The 25,653-nt window shown below is 44.3% G+C and overlaps 1 protein-coding gene across 1 annotated transcript in view; it reads right to left on the minus strand.

Moving 5' to 3' along the window:
• Positions 1 to 25,653, minus strand: part of SORCS3 (sortilin related VPS10 domain containing receptor 3) — a 500,711-nt gene that overhangs the window by 192,466 nt on the left and 282,592 nt on the right. Inside the window, exon 4 of the mRNA XM_048857132.2 lies at positions 9,608 to 9,766. Within this exon, the coding sequence (XP_048713089.2) occupies positions 9,608 to 9,766 (159 nt within the window). The remainder of the gene's footprint in view (positions 1 to 9,607; positions 9,767 to 25,653) is intronic.

Consider the following 25,653-nt stretch of genomic DNA (forward strand, 5'->3'; position numbering starts at 1 on the left):
TCTGGGGTTTCTTTTTACACAACGAACAGTTTGATTTGTCTGTTTTATTAACTCCGTGGGCTAAGCCCTGGAAGAGCTGGTGGCAAGTACCATGTGCAGCCAAGGACACACATTGTTGTCATAGAACATGATGTTCTCAGAAGAGTACAACGCATAGAGAGGAAGGATAGTCTTGCAGTTAAGGCGGAGGAAGTCAACTCATATCTGGGATCAATTCCTGGATTTAACACAGCTTTCCCATACAGTCTTGGGTAAATCACTTAATCTCTCTGTGCTTCCACACCTCATTTGCACTGCGGGGATGATACTTCTTTGTGTCCATTTTGATTGTAAGCTCTCTGGGGCCAAGGCTACTTCTTACTAGGTACAGCGCCTATCACAATGGGGTCCTGATCCTGGCTGGGGTCTCGAGGTGTTGTAATCTAAACAATACTAAGAGGGCAATTCTTACTGTTCCTCTTAGCAAAGAAATATGCATATGTTATTTTACTCTAGACAGGATGGTGACTACAGGATTGATTATGGAGGCTGAAAGTCAATACATCTCCTCCATTTTTCCCCTTGACAGCTAAAATCTATTCCCCCCCCCCACATACATAAATGTGGAAACTCTAGCAGTGAGATGTGTTTTCTCCCCTTACCTGACACACTCTTCCATACCATTTTCTTCATGTGCCAGACTCCCCAGAGGCCTGCAGAACTTTACAGATGACATGATTCAAATCCACTTCCCTACCTACCTGGGTGTTCTCCAAACATAAACATCTGGCTGTGATGATCCTGTTTAAATACAAACCATCTGTCGCCGCCCACATTTTGTGAAGACCCCCTGGGATAATCTGAGATATGGCTGCACTCTTACGTTTCTCGTAAACTCATTAACTTTCCCTTTTAAGATGCCTTTAACTTAACTATGCCTTCCTATTGACATCAATGGGAGTTGGACAGGGCCCTAAATTTAGACACAAGGTGTACTGTGTAGCAACATTGGGGAAAGCCACAAAAACAGGGGCAGAGAGAGAGGAAGAGGTTGTCAACTTCCAGGGAAGCAAATGGGCATGTAGCACCTTTAAAATTAGGCCATTTTTATATAGTTTTAAGTGCCTAATTCTAGGAACCCACATCTAAAAATATTGGCCTTCAAGTGTTTAAAATGAAAGTTGGCAGACTGAAACTGCAAAATATAACGGGGGCACCAGAGCAGGGCTGATAGTGCTCATTGGGCTGGCCTGACTCAATCCGACCCCAAATGGCTCCTTGTGTGAATGAAAGTGGCCACCATCAAAAGAAGCGTGTGCTCCATCCCTTCTGATGCCAGAGTTCTGGAGACAATTGATATCCAAGAATTTAAAACAAGATTGACAGGGCCAGATCTTCAGCTGGAGCAAACTGACTTAACTCTGTGGAAGTAAGCAAAATTACACTGACTTGCACCACTATTTCCTTCTCCGGAGGGAACAAAACACCAACCACTTCCATTGACCCAACTTCCAAATGGCTCCAGCAATCGTTCACGAGGAAGGTACTACTCATAATGGGTGCTACTGCCATCCTTGAGATTGGGAAGGGAGAGAAGAGTGCAGAGGATGTGGTTTATTTGTCTTCTCTGGAAGGTGCTCAGAGGCTATGGGTGATGGGCATAGTATAAACCTTGGACTAGGCTAGGCTAGGCTATTTATCTGTAAGGCCAGGAACCAAGAGTACAATGGTCCTCTGGATGTCAATGAACTATGATTAAAATGAGCCCTGGTGCATACCACCTCCCCACACACTACTTCCCGGGGGACTCCAACACTACTGAGATGAATTACAAAAGAATCAGCACTTGTCTCCCCACCAGTTGGCTCACCCCACCATACAATCAATAATTCCGCTGTTGGGATCCACGCAGGGGCAGAAAGAGCTTCTTATCTTTCTTATTAACTAAACAACACGCACAACTAATTATGATGAAATGAGTTTGACTTCAGCTGCTACTTTGCCCCACAGGGCAACCTTCTGTCTGTCTCCTGAATGTCCCCAGGGCTGTACTGCTGATGTAAGGGGCTGGGGGGGGTTCTTGTTTACCCTCCAGTGACTTTGTGTTTAGATTATTAAAAGTATCCCACTGTACCGCTGTCCTTTTAAATGAATTCAGCCCTGTCTAACCTAGGGAGCCAGGATCCTGCCATGCGCTGTGTTAGACTTGTGGATCGTAGTCTGAGGTTACGGGGAACTCCTAACTCAGTTGGAAATTGACTGCCAGGTGCATCTTGATGACACGGCAGTGTATTAGCTTGATCATCTAATTGAGCTGCTCATACGTGATGATATGAAGATACCCACTTTGCTGTTTTGCTTCATGATGAAGATTAAGGCCTGTGGAGGCAGCAGCCCTTGATTACGGAGCTCTTTATTTATAAAATTCTCTCACATTAATAATGCGGTGGCAGGTGAATTTGAGATGGGCTGTTATCGAACCATTCTCACTAACTATTTATCACCTGCTTTTCTCTCCAGCTTTTCCTGTCGGGCTCATCACTGGATATGTAAGGACCTTATATGTTTAAAGTTTCTTTTTTCTAGCAATTATGATTTTAAATCTTTTAAGTGTCTCTCCCTGCTTCCCTACAGGGCAGTGGGGAGAGATTGGCGCTCGGTGCTTCCCCCTCTCCACACAGGTGACATACCTAAGGTCTGTCCGCGCTGCAGCTGGAGGTGTGTTTGCCAGCATGCGTAACTTTGATCCAGTTAGCAAGCTAAAAATAGCAGTGTAGCCACAGCAGCCTGGGCTAGTGGCCAGCGTACAAGCCTGGCTGAGTCCCTCAGTTGGCTAGCCCATGCCGCCGCAGCTCCACGGCTATTTTCAGCGCTCTGCTCGATCACAGCTAGCGCGTGTATGTCTCCCCAAACCGGAAGTTACCCCTCCAGCTGCAGTGTCGACGTACTCATGGACTGTAAGCTCTTTGGTGCTGGACTGTTTTTCTAGTCCGTGTTTGTACAGCGCCTAGTACCCCGGGATCCCCTACAGCTGCATTTGTACAGCGCCTAATACCCCGGGATCCTCGGTGCTACATTAGAACAAAGAATTGATAAACACTAAATAGTAACGATAGGTGCCTTGACTCAGCCCCACGTAATGCATTAGTCAGCACAGCTGAGCCAATGTGGCAGAGGGTAGCAATGGGCTATAAGGAGGGGCTAGTGGCAAACTGCAGTGCCTTGGGAGCAAGTGGTGGAAGGGGGTGGGCGGAAAGGAACCGTGCCTCTTAAAGACACAATTACTTCCCTGGGCTCCTTGTGGGTTGGAGCCTCTGTACACTGCCCCGTATTCTGGGCTAGAGGGGATAATCTAGCCCACAGACTGCTGGGGCCATTGGCCTAGTTCCTCAGATGTATTGAGGTGTGTTAGCCAATACATATATGCTAGCCATAGTATTAACATAAGTATTGGGAAGTTATGTTAACTGAATGTACTATAGTCTCCCGACAATTGTGTCAACGCTTGTCAAATATCCCATAATACCGTGCAGGAGCTGAAGTAAACTTTGGCTTAAGTAGTTAGGAAATTTGTCATGATCAGGACATAGGAGTGTTTTACCCTAGAGCCGGTAGGGAGTTACTCTCACAGGCTAATACTGGAAGGCTCCAAAGGAAAAGGACAAGGTATATGAATGTTCTACCCTGGTACAAGCCGAGGCCCTACACGCCCTTTGGTACCTGGAATGCCTGTGTTCAGACCAAAGATGAGAAGCACACCACAGTACCAGATAAGGTAGAAAACTGATTGGTTAAATCTAGTTTCAACTGACGTGCACGGTACCTGGTAAACAGGTAGGGTGTAAAAAGATGGTTTTAGAGGTGTGACTTTGGGAACACACCTTCTGCATAAGGTGAAAGTAACAACGCTGCACAGGACGGCATCCCGGAGACCGGTATCATATTGAACCTCTTCCCTGCACTATATTATTATTGCTTTTTAGCAATAAATCTGACTGATATTGGTTATTAGGTTTCTTTCATAACAAACCATTGAGTAGTCAGGCAACTGCGTATACAATTTATCAACAGGTGCCTAACTCCCACTGAAATCAAATCCCTTTGAAGACCTGGGTCACGATGCTTGTTGTTTCATCTGGCCCTTGGAGGGGGACTGGGGTACAGACTGTCCTATGGGGGTGTTAATATTTGATTGAAAATTCTGCTTGGTAGAAGGCTTAGCTGATTGCACTACGTTTTTGGATTTGTCACTGACTAATTTTCAGGGTTCTCAGAGCCAGCATCCAGCACCTTGTTTTTATGCTAAACCGAAAGAAAATTAAAAAAATAAAATATTAATCTGAATGGGGTTTAAAATGGAATTTGCAGACTCATTGACATGTGCCCAGTTCTAAGCAGTTGGATTAAATCTCCCCTTTGCAGCTCCTGCTGCTGGGAGTCGGATTGCATGCATTTGGTTTGTTTTCCAATGACCATCTAATGCATCTTTAATCCGCCACTGATACTCAGTCATTGCAAATAAATCTGCAAAGGTCAAACACGCTTTGACAGCCTAGAGAGAGGGTTGAGGATTAAGGACTCAAACTGAGAGTGTAGGTATCCCCCGTGTGTGCAACAGGCCGCCGAGTTCTTATCCATGGCTTCCTTCTTGTGTTAGCTACAGATGAATAGTCGTAGGAGGATGCATGTTAACAACAAGCTCACCAGTTCACCAGCCCTCATACATTTAAACCAAAGGGCCCCTAGATAACTGTAAGAGATGAGCAACCAGCACAAAGGCCAAATGTTCAATTCAGACCTAGCTCACCCAGGGTCTGGTTGCGTATTTGAACCTGATAAACTGGTTTGTGATCCTGCAGCACCCAGATGGAGGCCTTGGGGAAGGCACAAACCTCCTCATTTTCCTCACACACAAGAGGTGTTTGCAGCCTGCACCCTCACTTGGCTACTCTCCAGTGCATGCCTGGGCCACAGAGCGGGCTAGTGCAGCGGGTCTGGTTAGCCATGGTCCCATCTCCTCCCTGGCTCTCTCAAAGCAATTTACACCATGGGGGTGTAAGGAAGAGGCAGGGACTGAGTCCAGGGACTGTGACTGCTCCTGGTTGTTGCATGGGATTTCCACTTAGAATCATAGAAACGTAGGGCTGGAAGGGATTTCGAGAGGTCACTTAGTTCATTCACCTGCGCTGAGGTAGGAGCAAGTAAACCTAGACCATCTCTGGCTGGTGTTTGTTCTTAAAAACAGGGATTCCACAGCATCCCTAAAGTAACCTGTTCCAGAGCTTCCCTATCCAGAGCATTAGAAAATTTTTCCTAATACCCTACCTAAATCTCCCTTGCTCCGAACTAAGCCAATTTTTCTTGTCCTATCCTCGGTGGACATGGAGAACAATTGATTACTGTCCTCTTTATAACAACTTTTTACACATTTGAAGACTGTTACTATGTCCCTCCCCCAGCCTTCTCTTCTCTAGCCGTAAAGGTGCTCTGTTTTTCCAACCTTTCCTCATTGGTGGGAGGCTCCTTGACCCCAGCACCTCCACACAAGGGGGTGGCAAAATCTGGCCCTAAAGAAATCCAGATTCCTTTCCACCTGATTTGGGGCCCAGTCCTATTCCCATTGCAGTCAATGGCTGAATGCCAATTTCCTTTCATTCTTTGGAAGATTTAGTGGGAAGCTTTCCCCACTTTGTTTCCAAAGTTGCTTGGAATGAATTTCCGGTTTTATTTGTTGGGGCGGAGGAGGTTCCTTCCACCTTGAGGTTTTCCATAGCATGCACCCCATAGTATCCCATCAGTGCCTCTCCATTTGTACTGTCCAAGATGTCACCACTGGACACAGGTGTCTACACTGCAGTTAGACATCCGCAGCTGGCCCGTGCCAGCTGACTCAGGCTCGCGGAGCTCACGGTAAGAGGCTGTTTAATTGCAGTGTAGACATATTGGCATGGGCTGGAGCCCAGGCTCCAGGACCCTGCAAGGTGGGAGGGTCCCAGAACTTGGGGTGCAGCCCCAGGCTGAACATCTACACCACAATTAAACAACCTCTTAGCCCAAGACCTGCAAGCCCAAGTCAGCTGGCATGGGCCAGCCACAGGTGTCTACTTACAGTATAGACATCCCCTCGGAGTAGAATCTGATTGTTAACTGCTGCTGCAATGATCCCAGGGAGAGCACTGGAGAACTTGATGTTATTTTTCCCTATAGCTACCCAATTTTGGGCTCTTTTAAAATGCTTTTTTAAAACCAGGATGTGGTAGATTTCATAGTTAATGGAATATACGTGTTAAGAAATAAAGATATATTAACTATTATCTCAAATAATCTAGAAAAAAATTCCCCAGCGGATAGTAATATATTTTAGGATAATCAAATCTCTGATTTTTAGTAACTTGAGAAATTCCCTTTAAATATCATAACAATGGGACCATCTGCAAATGCCCTTTGTTTTTAAGATTGCTAAACGTCTATTTCAGATTCAGTGTGTGCTGTGCATTCCACGAAAGGTAATCTGTGTTTCTCCCTGGGTGGTTAACCCCTCTCTTGGATTATACAACTGTATTTTTACTAAAAATGGGCCTGGACCAAATTCATAGAACCAAAATCATTAGTCTGAGCCAAATGCATGATCCCACTCCCACAGCTCCCACTGCCTGCAGAAATTAGAGGACGTTCACCTCCAGGGGGTCAGATTCAGCCCAAAGTCTATGGCAGCTTCTGCAGATTTAGGGCCAGTGCATTCATTCAGGGTCTTTCCACCGACTGCCCACAGGAGTTGGATCAGGCCCACAGAGATTCGCAGCAGCAAATCTGCTGCAGAAAGGTGGAGGCAGCAGACAGCAAGTGCAACCTCCCATCCACTGTGGAGCCTGTAAGAGGCAACCCTGGCCACAATTGCAGGCACTGCTGGCCAGGAAGAAGGCAGGGCCAGGTCTGATGGGGAATGCACTGAGCAGAATCTGCCAGCCAGGCTCCCCTGGAGTCCTGACTGCAATTCAAAGCTACCTTTCCCCAGAAGAAAACTCTCATGGAGCAATACCAACCTGAGTTAACCATGGCCTAGGATACAGGCGACCAAACTGGCTCAAGGAGGAGTAAATGTACCTGTCCCTCTGCTGGTTTGGGAGAATCTGGTTTATGAAGTTTGCACAGTCTGATTTGATCCACTTTCGTTTTTCCTTAAAGAAAGGTAGTGCATGTTTGCTCGGTCAGATCTTCAGCAGGTGTGAACTGGCATAGCTTCCCTGGATTATCTGGCCTTCCATCTTTAATCTGATTCCAACAATACAACCATCAGTTGCCCAGATGATGACTCTTGCATTTCAAACCTCAAACTGTATATATATTTTGCTCTGTGCAAGTCAATCTTTACACATAAAGAGGTGAAAATTGTGCACATGGTAGCTGAAAAATTCAGTTCTGGCCATTAGCAGCCTCCTTGGCGAGATGCCCGTACAAGGCTTAGTCGAGTTGACAACTCTCCGTCGCCAGGCTAGTTTATGCCAAGTTGTCAACAGAAAAAGAGTGCCGAGGAACAGTGGCTCCTCCGAAGGTCTGCTTTCTGATTAGGAAAAGCCCTCGGTGCTCAGTGCTATAATTCCTAATTCTTTACACTAAGCAAAATGTAATCCCCAAGTGGAGACATATGCGACATATATCTTGCAAATACACAGAGCCTGATTCTCAGTGACCCCTCTCCTGAACTTAGGGCAAGCTGGGAGGTCGGGGATGGAGGGAGGTGGCATTTTGTCAGCTTTACACTACTTGTATTCTGGGGCTGTGCAGAGATCTGCTCAGCCCCTGAGGTAAATTAGAGCAACCTCAGGAATGCTCTAACCCATATTCAGCTTCCAATGGTTCCCAGTGAGCCGTGGGAAGTGGAGACTAGCTGTAGTGCTGTACACTCTGATCACACCACTTAAGGCAGGTGGTGAGAGCAGGGATGGCATTGAGCCCATGTGCCAGTTCTACACCAGCTGGAAAAGCCCCATGCACAGAACATATTCTAGGGGGCCTTTTTCACCTATTTTGAGCCCCTTTACCCTGCTAGCGTGGCACAAAGGAGCCTTACTGAAAGAGAAAAGCAGGCCCCCTGTGTGAACCAAGGAGCAAATGGTTCCCTGGTTTCATAGTTGAGCCTCCGTGCAGACACACGCCTGACACATTAAATTCAGTTTATCCCATCCTGTGTACCTCATCAGCTGTCTCTTTCTTACAGGGCTGTCTCTGTGTGAAAAGAAGCGCCGTTTAACAACCTTTACCTCTAGCTTAAAAGCGGCATCAAACCATGCAGGGACATCAAACGAGTCTATTGGTCTTTCAATCCAGCTTCAACGTTTCTGGTTACGTTGAACGTCTGAGCTCACAAGATATTTGACATTTGGCTAAGTCTTCCATACAATAACACTCCGGTACTATGAAAGAAGTCTATTTACAATGGCTTTGAGCCTGTAAATGTCACTCAGGCCACTCAGAGGAGAAACAACATACACCTGGCAACGGCCATTGCATTCTGCTAACAAGGGGATATAGAGGTTATGTTCTAGTTACTGTTTGAAGGTGCTGCTGTGGTAGGGTATGTGACTTATTACAGTGTATTCTAAATAGCTCCCAGGGCAAGCTGACTGGGAGGAAGAGGCTAGAAAGAGCTGACGCACCAGTATTTGAAAAGAAATGCTGCCAAATAGCTTTGGCCCAGTATCTAGTATTGGCCCCTAGCGCGAGAACCCAGGAACTGAAACAAACGAGCAGAGTGAACTGCACAGCAGCCGAGTGAATGGTAAAAATTAAATGCCATAAGGAGGGGAAAGTAAAGTGGATCTTTAAAGTTCTTTCCATTTCAACAATCTATCATTAGACATTGATGGTAGCAAAGGTAAGGATTTTGTTTTCATTGCAGTTCCACTCTGAAAAGCGACCGTAAGAAGGGCATGATGGGGTTTCAAGTGTATTGCTGCTGAGTGATTTCCAGATCAAACGTGTTTGGTTTCCAAACAGAAAGAATCCCCCACCCTCCCAAAAAAAACAGCCCTTGCAAACGCAATTCAGGCTCCAAGTGCCAGATTTTCAGAAGAGCTCAGGAACCATTTAGGCCCCTAAATAAGTGGCTAGATCTTTAGCACATCCTGTCAAATCTGGCTCTAGGATTCCTTTCATCTCTCTTATCAGCACCATTAATAACCTTCCACAGGCAAAACTGTGTTCTCAATAAGAACGGCGCAACATCCCCACCTTTGGTGGGTTTGCACAGGAGTGACTGGTTGGAATCACGACTATCAGGGTTGGGAGGAACCTCAGGAGGTCATCTAGTCCAACCCCCTGCTCAAAGCGGGACCAATCCCCAACTAAATCATCCCTTAGCAAGCGATTCGGGTGAGGATGCCCAAGGAGGAACAGAATACAGCTTTGCTGCCATGGAGCTATTTTGGCTCTGAAAGGCTAATGCAGCAAAAACTAAACTATGTCACCGAAGTCAGCAGATCTGCCTCAGAATCAACCCAGAAAGCAGGTCTGCTGAGTGTAATGGTGCCACATAGTCACTTTCTAAATATATGGTTGTTCTTCTTGACAATGTCTCTGTCACCGGACTCTGGGAAATAATCACTTGAATCTGAAATGAGTTGCTCACCTTTTGATCGAGACTATAGGCCAGAATCCAGTCCTCCTGCTTGGGATGGAACAGCAGGCTCTGGATGTAAAAGTTCAGCCGGTACTTTTGATAGGTGGCCCCTTCATCGGAGCTGATCAATATGCTGCTCTCAATCTCCGGGTCACCCAGGAGCATTATCTAAATAGGACAATTGAGAGACAGAGAGAAGGAAACAGAACAGGGTTAATGGGAAAGTCAGAATCCATGTAACCTGAAACATATTTATATAAGAATGAACTGGCAACACTGCCTTAAATAAGATGGAATCAGAAACTGCTCAGCATTTCATTATCGGCCTTAGACTGCAAACAGCTCATCAGGATTCCCTAGGGTTTTTGTTTAAAAAATTGGAAAATTTTGACTAAAATGAACATTTTTGTTTTGATCCAAAAGCCAATTTTGGTTGAATTTTTTTTCCAGTGAAAAATTTTTGACCAGCTGTAGTTAATGTAACATATATGGCATATACAGAATATCTTATACTGAGATGGGCTATAAAAGATTCACTGGCACTCACTGGAGATGATCTGGATAGCTTACTTGTGGCTTCATCACCTAGGAGGACTCTGGTCATTTCAAACTCCAGCTGACAAAACCATTATACCACAGCACACTATATTTTACACACCTCCACCATGTATATAGAGAAAATAGAATAAATCATAGAACCATGGGACACGTATAGTCTAAAAGAGTTGTGAAGTTTAACATGGACTTTTGACTTCCCTCACCTGCTCTTCGCCCACTAATCCATCTCTAGCAGGACTACTTCCAATATCCCAAACCTCTGAGTTGCTTCAAACAGCCACCAGGTTTATTTGTTTCCAACCTGCCACAGAAGTGTCCCCCACTTTCTCCCCAAATGTCAAATTCGCTTTCCAAATGTACAGTCTCAAGTTCCAAGATGGGCAGCATTTGGATTTAAGGTCCCATATCTTGCTACCTTGTGGAGCTAGAAGTGAAAGTTTTATGCCATTGGAAAGGGGAGATTTTCCAGCCTGGCTGTCTGTGTCAGCTGTGCGGTCAGAATTTAGGCACCAGTTTGTGCGTGCGTCATACTTACCATCCCTACTACAGTGATTGTTCACATAACATTTAATGAAGCCATTTTTCCCCAGCGCAGGACAATGAAATTGTTCTATTTCTGCAAGTAGGGAGATAATTCATGCCTCTGGATTTAATTAGAACGTAAGATGAGTATCATAAAATGTCTTTCTTCTATATTATCTTTTACCATTCCCTATGTCAAAGTAACCAAGAAAACCCTTTGGAAAACCTTAACTCAGCTTGCCATCTTACTAACATCTTGAGAAAAACAAAGCACATTACAGCCAATGTAATACAATGAAATAAAACAAACAGTGGGGGCTAAACTACATATATGCTAAACACAGCAGGTTATTGATACAGTAGAAGATTCAAAAAACACTACTTCCTTGTCCATTGGAAATCAAACCTAGGATCCACCTCTTAGCTGCAGACCTGAGACTCAATACAACTTTGTTCTGTATAGTGTCTCCATATAAACATTGCTCCAGAAAGCTTTACCGAGTTAAACAATACAAGACAATTTAGGGACACAGACGAACATCTAACCAGCGACCATTTAATCATACAAGTTCCATTAGAAAGACCGGCAAGAATCTGTATTAGGCCCCAATCAAGCATAGCACTTGAGCAGGCCTTTAATTTTAAACATGCAATAAATCGCACCTGAAACATAAAGTGAAACTGACTTGAAATCAGAAGTGTAATTGCATAGCGTCCCTTTTCACTGCATAGAGCTCTGTGAGATGCAGAAAGGGGGTAATCAGGAAAAATGATTAAAATTAAACTATTTTTTTAAATTCATTCTGATTTAATTAACCAATTTTGATTAACAGAGGAAAGGACTTTTCTGCGGAAGGGTTGTTGTTGTTTTTAAATAAGTATATGATCTTTAATCTGAAAGTTTCCATTTTAAAGGCAATTTTTAAAACTACTATCCATCATCAGCCAGTTTGAATGGAAAACAAGTGCTCTGCAGAAAAGTCCCTCACCAAGCTCAGAAATCCACTATCCTGAGATGCTGTTGACCTTCATGGCTCATCTCTTTTGGGATCCACAGAAGAATATTCTACTTGCACAACATCATAAAGCAATCTTTACCTACTGGTACTTTGCTGGCAACAGAAGGGTACTTAGTACTGTAATCTGCTTGCCACCATGGGCAGCTGGCTAACAGAAGACATCAATAAATTGGTAATGGAAGCTCAAGAACCTGAGGCCACCAACCAGGAAAAGGAACAGGTCAGCTCTTAATCTTGGATTTTCCCCCTTTCTGATCAAATTAAAACACATGCCTCCTTTCCTCTGGACAAGAAAGGCTTTGCTCTGGACAAGAAAGGTTTATTCCCCATTTTGGAAAAAAAGCTTTTGCTATCACGTATAGCTTCCGCTGGGAAGTACTGTGCTCCAAGCTATATCTCTTTGCATTCAAAGGGTATTGCATGTGTAAGAAAGATATTTGTAGTGTGCATTAGTAACATTTGCTTGCATCTGCAGACTGGTAAGCGAGCAAGGTACTCCAGGTGGACCTTACATTTAAAGGCAGGATACTTGGGGAATAAAGAGATTTTCCATAATGATGTCACTAAAGGTTACCAAGCTAACAAAGCCATATATTAAAAGTTCACTTGCAAAGTCTTGTCCTGAGCTCTCGAGATAGAAAGCTCAGGGCAGCTAGATATAGTCTGGACGAGATTTTTCAACATGGTAGACATACAACAGGATGCACAGGGGTCCTGATCCTGTTACTTATAAGTGCTGTCACAGTGATGTCAATGGGGCTATTCATGGGGGCCAGGGCTGCAGAACGGGGTCCGAAATGCAGGTACAATTGTGGATTTGATTTGCATGTGCCTTTGCCATGATTGCACATATAGCAGCATTATCATAATGGCATAACCAGAATAGCCAAAGCAACAATGGAGATATTGAGACGGGCTTTGCCGTAACATAAACCTCAAAGTTCTAGGGAGATCAGTGGGACTCTTTCTCCTGATATCAATGGACTTTGGATCAGGAAAACAGAATGTGGGAGGAACAAGGAAAAGAACTGCGTGCATCCACAAGAAACACCTCTGTCCTTCAAATTCACCCTCAGCTCAAGTCCTCGTTCCACTCTTTCAGTTCCTAGCAGTTTGTAGGCAGCACCTGAACACTGGGAACATACAGAAGGATTATTTGTGGCCTGTGTATTCCCTCTTTGCCCTACCACATGTCTCCGGAACGGTAACTCTTCTCCTGGCTCACTGTGCTGGCTTGAGCAAGCTCTTTAATCTCCCTGCCACATCGAAGATAATAAAAATGAGCCCATTGTCACTCATTGGCAGGTGACAAGATCGCATTGCTTCCTAATGAAAACAGCAGGGCTTGAGATTTTGTCTGGAGATAAACCAAATGCTGTCTCAAAACATGCACAATCTCAACCGCTCCTACGTTTTCGTGCAAACCACGTCATCTTAGAAAAAGGAAAATTTCTGGAGTGCAAAATGGCCAGCACAAAATTACAAACCATGTCTCCCTAAGCACAGATGCTCAATAGTCACACAGGGGGGTTAAACCTTGGACCTACAATACAAAACGCATCACCTCCTACCACTTGAGCTGAAGGAGACATGTTTACTATGGGTAAGTATGGTCCCTGGGACCAGGTACTTGACGGAGACGAGATCATATCCACTCCCCCACTGGGTCACACATCAAATCCTTCCCTATCCAATCCCTCACCAATCCAATGCCCACTGAAGTCAAACACTCTTATAATCGTCAGTTTGTTCGGATGAGGTCCCAAATCCCCACTGTCTCCACATTCAAGCCCCATCTGAAGTCTCACTTCCTCCCACAAGAAATGAATTATAAAAATAAACCATCCAAAGACTGTTCTCCTCCTCTGGGTTTCCCAGTGCACCTTGCCCCCCCCCGAGCCTCCTTGACTCCAAGCTCTTTGGTCAGAGACCGTCTTCATTTGTACAGCCCCAAGCATATTGCCAGCACTTAATTGTCAGCAGGGGAGGAGAGACAGCTTGCTTACATTGGAGGGGGCACAAATCAATGCTCTGAGCACCCCACGTCTTGCAGCAGGGGACATAACAAAGCCACCAAAGAGTGGAAACTTAACTGGCAACCTTAGTGAGAAAGAGGAGGCAAATAAGAGCTGCAAGAGAGACTGCTGACAGCTGGCCTTGCTAAGGGCTCGTTACATCGGCTACTCTCTCCCCTCCTTCACCCTCCTGCTTCTGCAAAAGACTATATCATCCTTTCTATTAAAAGGGGTGGGGATCACACTGAAGTATCAATATTACTACTCAGGGTACCGTCATTATAATCCATCATTCCATGCAACACTGGCCACAAACAAAGCAGCTCAGAAGAAATAGGAAGTGTGATAATGGTCGCAAATAAAAGGCCGTTCTGTGTTTTTGCAGCTGGGGCCGGTTCAGTTTGATGGTGCTTTAACTGGGGGCGGGGGGAGGTGGGCTGATAAGGAGGAAACAGTGAGTGGGTGATTTGGGGTTTATTTTATTAGTATTTTTCCACCGCAAACAAAAAAACAAAACAAAACAAAAAACAACCCACAAAATAAAAACACTTTTGTTAGAGGGAAATAGCAGCACATTTGTCAAAGGGCAAAACTGCCACTTCTCATTATGGGGCCCTGACAAAGGATCCACCCCACTAGCGATTTAGATTAATTGCTTTTCATTAAGAGCCAATAAACAAACTCCAGCCAGAACCAACTCCTCTGCCACCTCCTGGTGTTGCCATTTATACTTGCTATAAGGAACGGCAAAGGAGCACCAGCGAGTTGTCAGATGTAATTTATAGGTTTTTAAGATCTAATCATTTTCTATAATATTAGATTAAATGGCACCCTTTATTAAAGAGGAAATTACGTTTCACCTTGCTGCATTCTAGAGTATATATTTTTGTGCCTTCTGTGGCTTTGAAATGGGACTGGACGGGAGGAGTTGATTACTGTGAAGGGGAAGTCCTTGAAAAAGTACTTGAGCCGAGGATTGCTACGACATGGCATTCCTCCCGATGCTGCAGCTCCAAAGCTTATCCTCGCCTGAACGGCGAAGCCCCGGTCTCAGGGGCTGCAGCGGGAAGGCAGGTGCAATAAGCACAGAGGTTACTGGTATGGAGGGGGTCCTCTCTTGTGAACCCCTTCAGCTGGATGATCATATATCCTTGAAATTCGAAACCCTACAGCACGCAAGTCCCCTTCAGGGGTTAACTGGGCTTCAGATACTGTTTAGGGTCCTGTGCTGGCCCTGTGCCCAGTGTGAATTTCACCCACGTAACACTCCAACAGATCTGGAAGACAGTCAAGTCCTAACTGCCTGGTTCATTTTGGACAGCAGTGCTTGTTTACAAGCCTGGAGAACTCGTGAATAAAGCCAGCCAAAGCTGGAGCGGTGGGTGGGTGTGATTATTCTGTTCAGAGCATCTCTGCATAAACACCAGATGAGAAAGGCTCATGCTTTCAGAGCAGGAACCAAAGAACAGGGAGTCTCATCCGGGGCCTCAGGATCCCTTCCAAGGGCAATGTTGGGCTTATGCCTGTGGGCTGAGATTTTCAGAGCCCATCAGTAGAGTTAGCCGCACAACTTCTACAGAAGTTAATGGGAGTCATAGGGCTAACTCCTCATGTCGGCAACAAAAACCCAACCGAGGGGCTATATTGTTCAAAGTAACCGCTGGCTTGCATGGGAAGCAGGGAGGCACTCTACACCTGGCATGGAGGATGGAGCAGGGACAAATGCCTCCATGGGCAATGGGGGAAGTTACAGCTGCTGCACCTTTTACAAGGGCGAGCCCAGGAATCTCCCTACTGAGCCACAGTGGGCTTGGAAGTGGGAGGCAGTCACATCATGTCACCAGGGCCACTGAAATATTGAGTGTCAAGTACCAGGGGTAGCGGTGTTAGTCTGTATCCATAAAAACAACAAGGAGTCTGGTGGCACCTTGCAGACTAACAGATTTATTTGGGCATAAGCTTTCGTGGATAAAACCCCCACTTCTTCAGATGAAATACTGAGTGCCACTGATGACACTAATGTAATAATACCCTTAGGTGGGACTGGAACCTACGGAGCTGAGGGTCTGAAAGCATGAGCCTCTAACACTTGAGCTCAAAGCCTAGCTGCAGTGGGAGACTCATAAACCTCTTTACAAGCGCTAACCACTAGAGGGGGACAAAGCATCACATGGCATTAGTACGGCTTTCACTAATACTCCACTACGCCTAGCATTCGGAGTCCCCATTGGCTCCCATCACCTTCCACGGTGCAGGAGTGAACCCTCGGTGCATGGAAGCACCAAACTGTGGCTCCCTCTCACCTGCCCTGCACATAAATCCAGCTCCGTATCTCTCTTAAACCGTATTATCCGTGTCACTCATCGCACAGCAGAGCATTCAGACTGAAAGCCTTACCGTCCCCTCTTCATCCGGCTCTCCCTCCCTATAGAAGGCAATGAGTCTGCTTTGCACACAGTGGAATCTTTGATTAAAATGCCTTTTGACTGCAATTGAAACAACCTGCCATAAAAGGCATTTTTATTAATATCAGGTTTTGTGAAACCCTTTTATTTTATTTCCCAACCAAACATACATTTTGACTGTAAATTACCAGATCACATCTCTTTAAATGGGCACAGAGAAGTTTTATAGGTGCAATATCTTCAGCAATAGCACCACTGAGTTACATTAGCAGGAAGCATCCTACTAAATGAATAAAGAAGACAGGCTCAAAATAAATGCCTTTTGTTCCCAGAAATAAATACATGGCACTAAACTATTATTTACAGCCTTCTGATTTTCCTGTTCACTTGTAATATGCTTTTCATGAACTGTGTCTATTTCAGAATCTCCAGCCTCACTTTTATTTCCCAACATAAAATGGTGTTGAAAAAAAAAACCCCACAACCCTTCCAAACCTGCTGAGCTAAAGAAGAGCTCTGTTCCTTGGCATAATGTCAGTAACTTCATCATTAGCCGTGCATTGCACTGGTTTGTGATTAAAAATGAGGTTTGTTTTGAAAAGTGACTGTAAAAATAGCACCCTGTTTATTGCCTCTGATATTTCCATATCAAATGTGCTCATCTTACGAGTGAAAAGATGATTTTCTACCTGCTAAACCTTCAGGCTCAAAGTCAAGCCTGGCTCTTTCTGGAGCTTGCTGGAATTTTTCATGCAGACAGTTTTACTGCTGAAAAAAATGCGGTTTTATCGAAGGTGAAAATGGGGAAATGTCCATTCCAATTGAAAGGTTTGTTTAATTTTGGCTTAAAATGCAGTTTTGTTTCAGCTTCTCAGTTAAGAAAAACAAACAAGATCAAATGATGTTTTAATGTCAAAACGTTAATTCAAACCAAAGATTAGTTTTGTTGCAATATTAAAAAAATCATTTTTGTTTATAGAAACCAAAACAAAACAGAATGGAACAACATTGTAAGTCAAAGCGATACAAACAATGTTGTGTTTTGTTTCACAATGTTGATTCAAACCAAAAATTTTCAGTTCTCATCCCTTCAAAACCTCCCAAGGAAAACCAATATTTTTCAGCCAAAACATTTCAAATGACGATTAGTCTATTGAAAATGTTGGTTTTCCGACCAGTTCTTCCCTTTCTTTCCCTCCAGCATCACCGGTATATAAAGATCCTGCAAGCCAATGTCTTCAGTTATACCATGGCAACCTTCCTGTCTTTGGAACTGCCTTCAATAGGGGTTGCACAGATGTAACACATTGCACCTAAGGTCGCATCTGTACAAACATTTTGAATCAGGGTTAGGGTTAGGGTTCTAAATCAGTTCTATTTAAAAAACAATTTTAGTCCATTTAAATAAACCACTACAAAGCCCCGAGGGGGCGCACACATTGGTTTAAATGGGTCTGTAAATTTACGACACAAGCTACATCAACAGAAACCAGCTTCTTTAATTGAATTGATAGAGTCCACACAGGCTTTCTGCACCATTTAAAAGCACCCCTTCACTCAAGCTGGTGAACGTCCGTGTTGAGACCAGCCCTTAGTTAAAACATCTATTAAAGTTGTCCAAGAAGAAATAGACTCCTGCAGGAGTAACAGGAGAATAAAGTAGCAACAGCTTACAGTTCTTTAATGCCTAAAATCAGCAGATCTGATGCTGAATACACACAGGGAGCCAATCTGCCAAGTAAGAAAGCACCATAGTTACAAGATCACTTTCCAAAGAAGACCCGCACGGTGTTTGTGAAAAGGGCGACACTGCACCAAAGTGCTGTTTATCCCAGGTCAGGTAAAGGGCTAATAAACCTTCGCTTGTAGCCCTGGCAGTGTTATCCCAACCCTGGCTAGGAATGGGTGAGAAGGTATTTCGGAAATTCCATCTCTTTGTCCGTTCAGTCTTTGCCTCTTCCCTGAGGATAACAACCGTAGCGATGTGTTTGACATAGGCCACCAAACAGGACAGCCTTCAGATAGTAACAGCTTCTACTCAGCTACTAACCTGGGCTGGACTCCAAGCAGCAATCTAGAGGTAACAGAGTGGGGATTTTGCAAATCGGAAGGGTAAACACCAGGGAGGGAGAAGAGCTAAAGCTAAAGGACTATGTTGGCACCAGAACAAATGAATATAAATTGGTTGTGAATAAATTTAGGCTGAAAATTAGGAGATTTCTAACCATCAGAGGAATGAGGTTCTGGAGCAGCCTCCCAGCAGGAATAGTGGAGGCAAAAGCTTGGCACTAGACTCAGTGATCCAGGAAGTCTTTTCCAGTCCTCTGTTCCTAGATGAATCATTATTGAAATTTGTGATGCTATTTTCTTTATCATGAGACAGCCCCAGCCCCATTTCTTGGGCTCAATATCTTGCTTGAAGTTGAGACAGGGATTTCCCCAACAACTTGTGGACATCAATCTCCTGGTACAGATTTGCTGAGGTTTCCGGAGAGCTAATGATTCTGGACCTACGCTAGTCTAGCTTCTTGTAGCTTCACTTCTTATTGCTTGAACATTACCATTAATAAGAGATTTAATTAATGAGAATAGCATCAGATCACTAGCTCTCCGAACTATAACACTGGAACCTGAAAGGATGAAGTGCACTTCACTCACTTTATAAGGTTTTATGGAGCATGTGTTATAAAAGTACCTCAACCGTAAGGCTTTTTTATACCTTGGCACTCACTTCGATACAATCCCATAAAATCCAAGCAATCTTTAAGTGTTAAAGGTGACTTTCACCACTGTATTTATTATTGAAAAATGAAAAATGGGACAGACACACGTACAAATTGAGCAATGAAACACAGTGAAACCAGTTTCCAAGGCTTCAGCAAGGGGTTTACGCTATACGAACCATGAAGAAACAACCAAACAAGCCTCTCAAAATCCATTTAGGTCTCCAGACGAAGCTCTCACCAGAAGCCTCCTTTCCATGCAGGCTTTTTGTTTTAATTGCACACCAGCAAACTCTGCAGGATCACACAGCTCTGGGGTTCAATGCCGTACCTCAAGTGTATTAGGGTATCTGTCCCAATGGGTCTCACACCACCGACTGAGCTTGAAGCCTTTCACAATTGCGGCTTCAGTATGGGCATTCGGGCAGAGCCCATGGCTCTCCGCCTATGCTAACGGCAAAAGGGAGCCCATACACATACAGAGTCTCCTTTCCTTGGCTTGGGTAAGCAGTTCTAACCTGGGGGGAGTGGTGAGAGAACCCCTGCTGTTCACACTCCTTGGGCAACTGACCATAATCCAGTCTCCACATGTTCCCTGTGGCAATTAAGGCGCTTGAACATATGAGAGAGGGGAACACTGGGACAGTGCGATAGCGGTTGTGTGTCCCCCCTGACCTCCCTGGTAAATAGGTGTTTCCCCAACCCTCGGTGCCAACCATGGCTCTGCAGAGACCTATCTCGGTTTCCCTTTCTCTCCAAGCACCCACACAGGCTTTCTCCAGGCTCACACCATTTCATGCCCGGGGCTGGCTGAATAACAAACAGTTCAAAACAATCTTCAAAAGTCCCAAAGTAAATTCTGTCACCACAGCATCCGAGTTCATAATCAGCTCTGGCATCCTCAGCCAGTCCTGGAGCACTTCTGTCCGGTCTGCTCTTCGCCCACCAGGCACTCAGCCTCCTTCGGCTCTCTTGCTCTCATTCTTGAGGCAAACAAATCCCTCCTGCTGCTCTCCTGGCCCTACCCTGGTTACTTGGGATCTCCTGCTCTCTGAAGCCTCTGCCACAGCTCCCACTACCAGCACCCTTACCTCCCTGAGTTGAGAGAGGTCGGTGAGTAGCCTTCCTTCCCCAGTGGCTGTCTCCCCCTTTATAAGGCCCAGGTGCCTTCCCTTAAGCCCAACTGGGCACTGGGTAATCAATCACAAGAGCACCAGACCCCGCTTCCTCTTAAATGGGCCAGTCACTCTGTGACACCCCCCTTTGTTCTATGGCCATAAACCTCTTATAAGGCCCGACCACTGGATAGGGACAAAGACCCAAGTTCTCCTAGCATGTGTTACCCAGAGTTGGGGCACACCTGGGTATTCTGAGACCATGGCAGCTCACTTTTCATGTGTTTGGTGCAGATAGTCAATAGGATGGAGGAGTGGGCAGAGCCTTTTGGGATTCCAGGGGTGACAGGTTTGCTGGCAAAAGAGCCATCGCCCATCACTCTTCTGTGGGAGTGGTTTCAGGGGAAGGAGTGATACCATCTCAATGCTTTTCCCCTGAATCCTGTTACTTGTCTGAGGAGAGCTCAGTCAAGGCTAGTCAAACGAAGATGGATGCCTTCCCGCTATCCAGTGGCTAGGAGGCCATCCGTCAGCCCAATCCTTGTTCCCATTCATGTGCTGAATTAAGCCTTGCAATACCCTTGTAAAGTAGATCACCATGGTGGCCTCCCTTTTCTTTCTGGTTATTTGTTTAGATGTGTACAGAAGCAATAGGGGGCCTGTCCAAGGCTCCAGGCACCCAACCCATAAATTAAAAAAAAGAATCAAAAGTAAGCTGCCCACACAACACAAACCTCACCCCCTCACACACCCATCAGACCTAACGCCTGGCAAAACCCCATTAAACCTCACCCTCTGCAGCAGTGCATACACAAAGATGCACCTTGTGGCATGCCCTGAAGATCAGCAAATCAAAGCTAGTTCGGGCCAAGTGAGAGCGCCGGACCCCCATGGAAGGCATGATACCTCCTCTATGCAGATGGGGAAACTGAGGCATAAGATACCATGGCTTAGGTGAGATCAGAGGCAGGAATAGAACCGAGGGATTTCAGGTCCCTCTTCCAACCTTCACATGAAGCCAAATCCCACACTAGATCTAATTTGTACAATATAAACATTTGGGGAAAAGACTCAAACTAGACATGCTGCAAACCAGAAACCTTCGGTATTGTTTTATTGTTAGGCAGGTCAGAACGACATGTCTCCCTGCTTTCTCTTGTCTTCTTGGCACTGGACACGTGTACTTTTCCTGTTTAATTACAAGGCACAGCAAGCATTTGCTTGTTAAATTTCGGGTGCCGGTGGGGATGGAAGTCATCCAAGAAGCATGTATCTGACCTGGCAAAGAGTCACTTATTGGCACTGGGCATGTGATTGGTTGTAAAACCTTTTTACTGCTAGCCACATAACAGATCCTACCCAACATCAATTGCTCTCATTTTATATTAATCCAAGTGGCCCATCCCTCCACCTGAAAAAGAATACTGACAAATAGGAATTTTCTCCATGTGTTCATAGAGCATCATAGAAAGGAACTTTTCTGTTACACAACTTGATCTTTCTTCTCTTTTTCCCCACCTTTAGTGGTCATATGGTTCTGGGGTGCTTAGAAATAGGGATCCTTCTTCTCCACAAACAAAGTCCCTTTTCACAATCCCGAAAGGCTGTGCCCAGTAACTGGTTGTATTTGGCAGGTCCTCTCTAGAAACTGAGGCACTGGTTGCTGGGGATGACAGCCTACTGCTGCAGTGTAACTCAACAGCCCCTTCCATGACTGTGCTGAGGCCCAGCCAGGATATAGAGGGAGACCCTGTGTGATGACATTACACGGCACAGGTTGTGTTTGGATGTGGGAGCTAGACAGCCAGAGAGAATCCCAGGGTCTGTTTGTGTCCAGCAGCCTCACTAAAGAATCCCTTTAGAGCTGAGTCCAGTGTCTTCTCCACTATAGCATGACCCAAAAGTTGAGAAGTCCCTTCTGAGTTCAGCGTGAGAGATGACCGGAAAGTAAAGATGTCAGAACTCACAGATGTTCAGCGATTCCATTTAAATGAGCAACCTAACATCCCAAACTATCCAGCCCTCTAGTCTGCATGAAACTGGGCTGGAATTTCATGACATTAACATCAGCCTGTATATACCACGCATACAGTCTAGCTTATGGTATTTTAGCTCTTCTGGTCTTTGCTGAATTAGGAAGAGCAGAGAAAATGAAAATCAATTCCTCCAAAAGAAAATTAATTGGAACCTTGGAGAAAAGATTCAGTTCAAGTTTTGGGCAGACTTTGATGCTTGTTGTCTCCAACCTGGGCCAGCTTTTGCATACAAATTAACATGTGGACACCCTCATTCCTGCTCAGAGACGCCTTCTAATCAATGGGAAGCAGTCATTAAGACAGACGGGGAGAGCTGAAAATCTAGAAAGAGCTATGCTAGACCTTTCTTCTTTTTACTTTTCCATTTAGCATCAAATCATTTAGCACTGAACTATTGGTACAGTAAAACCACTGCATGAAGTGCTGTATAAAGACAGACATTTACATTTGCCAAAAGTGATTTCCAGGTGACACGTCTTCCCTGGTCCCAGCTCAGAGGATGAACTCTTTCAAAGCACTGGCATCCAGCCTATTCTTTTAGTTACCAGATGTTTTGTGTCATTGAATGTGTCTCCTCTGAAAGCCCTGTGGATGACAGGTTTTCCCTGATATTGGCAATGAGATGCCCAGGAGCGGCTAACCTCAAGTGGACTGGGCTTGCACTTTAGCAAGTGAGTAATATTTAAACAACCACGTGTGCTTACGTGTAACTGTGCATTAGCCAGAAGAAGAGATTTCTAAAGTTTCTAATCAATGTTTTGCCTTGATCTGCAGACTGGTGCGTTGCACGAGCTAGATCAGTGGGGTTCTTTTGTCACTCTCTGCGCTTTTACGGGCAGAAGCCTTAATTGCTGTAAAATCCCAAATATGGTTTTGCATAATGCAGAATCACCAGCCTTCTCTAACAGTAGCATTGTTTCCATGCTGTGGGTATAAGGGAATAGGTAGCTTTTGTAGTTATAACATATATATTATTTGAATCAATGCACATTTGTGCTATTCTCCACAGAACACGAGAGCAATTATCGTTGTTGCAGTAACTTACCAAGGTAAGCAGAGAAGCTTGTAGAAAATATGGGGTAAGCAAAGCCTATGTGCACTAAAATTCATGGATGGGAAGGTACATTGAAAACAACATTTATATAACAAAACTTCTGTGGCTACAGGCCTGGATCTTGCAAACACTTATGCATGTGAATAACTTTACTTATTCTAGGTGCTCCATTAAAGTCAAAGCTATTTGTGTGAATAAAACTACTCCTGCGTGTACGTGTCTGTAAGATGGGGCTCATATATAGTAGAGTATTTCATTTGAGGATTGCATAATGTTTCACAACCATTAAATTGATATATTTTAAGAAAATAAAAATTGCATTACGGGTCATCCCAGAAACTATTAAACCTGAATATATCTGTAAATACCTCCATGCTTTTCACTATTTATTTCCTTTTTGCATTTTATTCAGTTTGGAGAGTGAACATAAACAGTAGTATGTGTCATCTGCGGTCACCGATTATTAGAACCTGACTATCTGTCTTCGGGCATGTCTCCCAATATGGGCAGAGACACATGCTAGTTCTGCTCAGGCCAACAGGCTATAGAGTGGACGCGGCAGGGCAAGCTAGCCACCCAAGTGCAATCCCATCTGATCCTTTGGGTTCAAACGTAGGTGGATGGCCTGAGCCACCTGCAGCACCACTGAGGCCGCACTGCAAAAACACACTGGCTTGAACAGAGCTAGAACGTGTCTGTCTAGCCATGCTGGGAAACCCCCTCCTAGCTGCTGCACAGACATAGCCCTAGACTCTTATATGGAATCTATTACCTGAGTGTCACCCAATCTCTGATGCGTTTATGCTCGCACCACCACCACTGTGCAGTAGTAGGGAAGTGTTATTATCCCCATATCACAGATGAGGAACTGAGGCACAGAGAGTCTAAGACTCACATCCTCAAAGGTATTTAGACACCTAACTCCATCTGAAGTCAATGGTAGTTAAGCACCTAAGTACCTTTGAGGATCTCAGCCTACATGCCGTGCCCAAGGTCACGCAGCAAGTCTGTGATGGAGCAGAGGGTCAAACACAGGTCTCCCGTGTTCTAGGCTAGTGTCTTAGCACCTTCCTCTCGGGAATTAACAGGATGCTGTTATGTTTTGGTTGCAAACACTGAAGGAAAATGTTATTTATTTAAAGAATATGGAAATATCTCTATTAACCTTAGGCCTTGTAAAATCTTTTAACCCAATCTATGTTTTAAGTCAATCTTGATCTGACATTGTCGAAGTCAGTCAGGCTACGCAACATCCTAGTGAGGTAAATATGAAACCCATATTTTTACAGATAGGTAAATCAGAGATAAAGAAAGGAAGTAAAGTGACTTGACCAAGGTCACAAAAAGAGTCAATGACAGCATTGGAAATAGGACATAAGAGACCTAACTTCGAGTCCCTTACTGTAATCCCACCACATCTCTCCCATATTCTAGTGTATTAACAAATTATATATTGGCTAGAGTCCAAAATCTACTGACTTTGGCGGCAAAACCTTGAAAGCCAAGCAGATACAATTCTGCCTATATGAATACATCACATATTTTCTGTTTCTCCAATTCTTGCATTGTTTAACTAATAAGGGACACATGCACAGAAATATACTGTTTGGATTTTCATAATGTTCCCTTTCCTCCATTACTCACACCATTGTGGTGTTTGTGTTTATTCTTCAACACTGGAGTAGGGGCTATGTTATAGAGCAACTTGGAAAATTATTTCATGAACATTTTCAAAACTGATTAGATTTCTCAGTGTTTCCTCTGGACCCACATTTCATTTCCTGTAAAATTTTGGGTGATAATTTGTGGTCAAATTTTAATGGACGTTGTTTCCCAAATGTTTTGTTTACTGAAAAGCAAATTTTCTTACTGAAACTGGATTTTTGGTAAAGGAAAAATTTAGAAAGTGATTTAGACAAATTTCACTTAAAAGAGCATGGGAGAAAATTTCACAAACAAAGGAAAACTTAAATCATTTCCACAAGTTTTATTTCTGACAAAAATACCCTTTTTTAAACCAAAAAACGCCTTTTTCTTGTGAAAAATATTGACCAGTTCTGCCATGTTGTTGTGACATACTCTTCGTGTTCCGCATTTTCAGTTTTTACCAATTTTCACCAATAAATTACCAGTTTTTCTTAATTAAAGGAGTTAGCTTTTTACTAATTTACACCCTTTTACCAATCTACTCAATATTTTTTCAGGTACTTGTTTTTGTAAAACTCAACGCTTTACACGATTATTGTGTCCTGAAGCCCTGAGACTGAAGCAGCTGCATAGTGTAAAACACAGCACACACACCCGGCGGAGGTCGGAAAATCAAATGATAGTTAATATCGCGCTATGATTGGCTCACCAGGAGACGCTGCCCACCTATTCCTTTGCGTCTGTTTAGTGCGGTGCTGAATTGAAACGATCAATCCTCCATAGATAAAGATAAGGCAAACCGGGGGCGAAAACGCAAATCTATGCCTGAATACCAACAAGAAAACCAGTGCTTAGAAACTCTGAAGTACAATAAAGACAGGAGTGAAGAGGATCCGTTGTGTTGTAAGTACTGCAGCATTGAGGTCAGCGCTCGCGCTCAGGCTGGCAGAATAAAGGAGCA

The sequence above is a fragment of the Caretta caretta genome, chromosome 7 (genome assembly GCF_965140235.1).
Source record: "Caretta caretta isolate rCarCar2 chromosome 7, rCarCar1.hap1, whole genome shotgun sequence".
NCBI classification, from domain to species: domain Eukaryota; kingdom Metazoa; phylum Chordata; order Testudines; family Cheloniidae; genus Caretta; species Caretta caretta.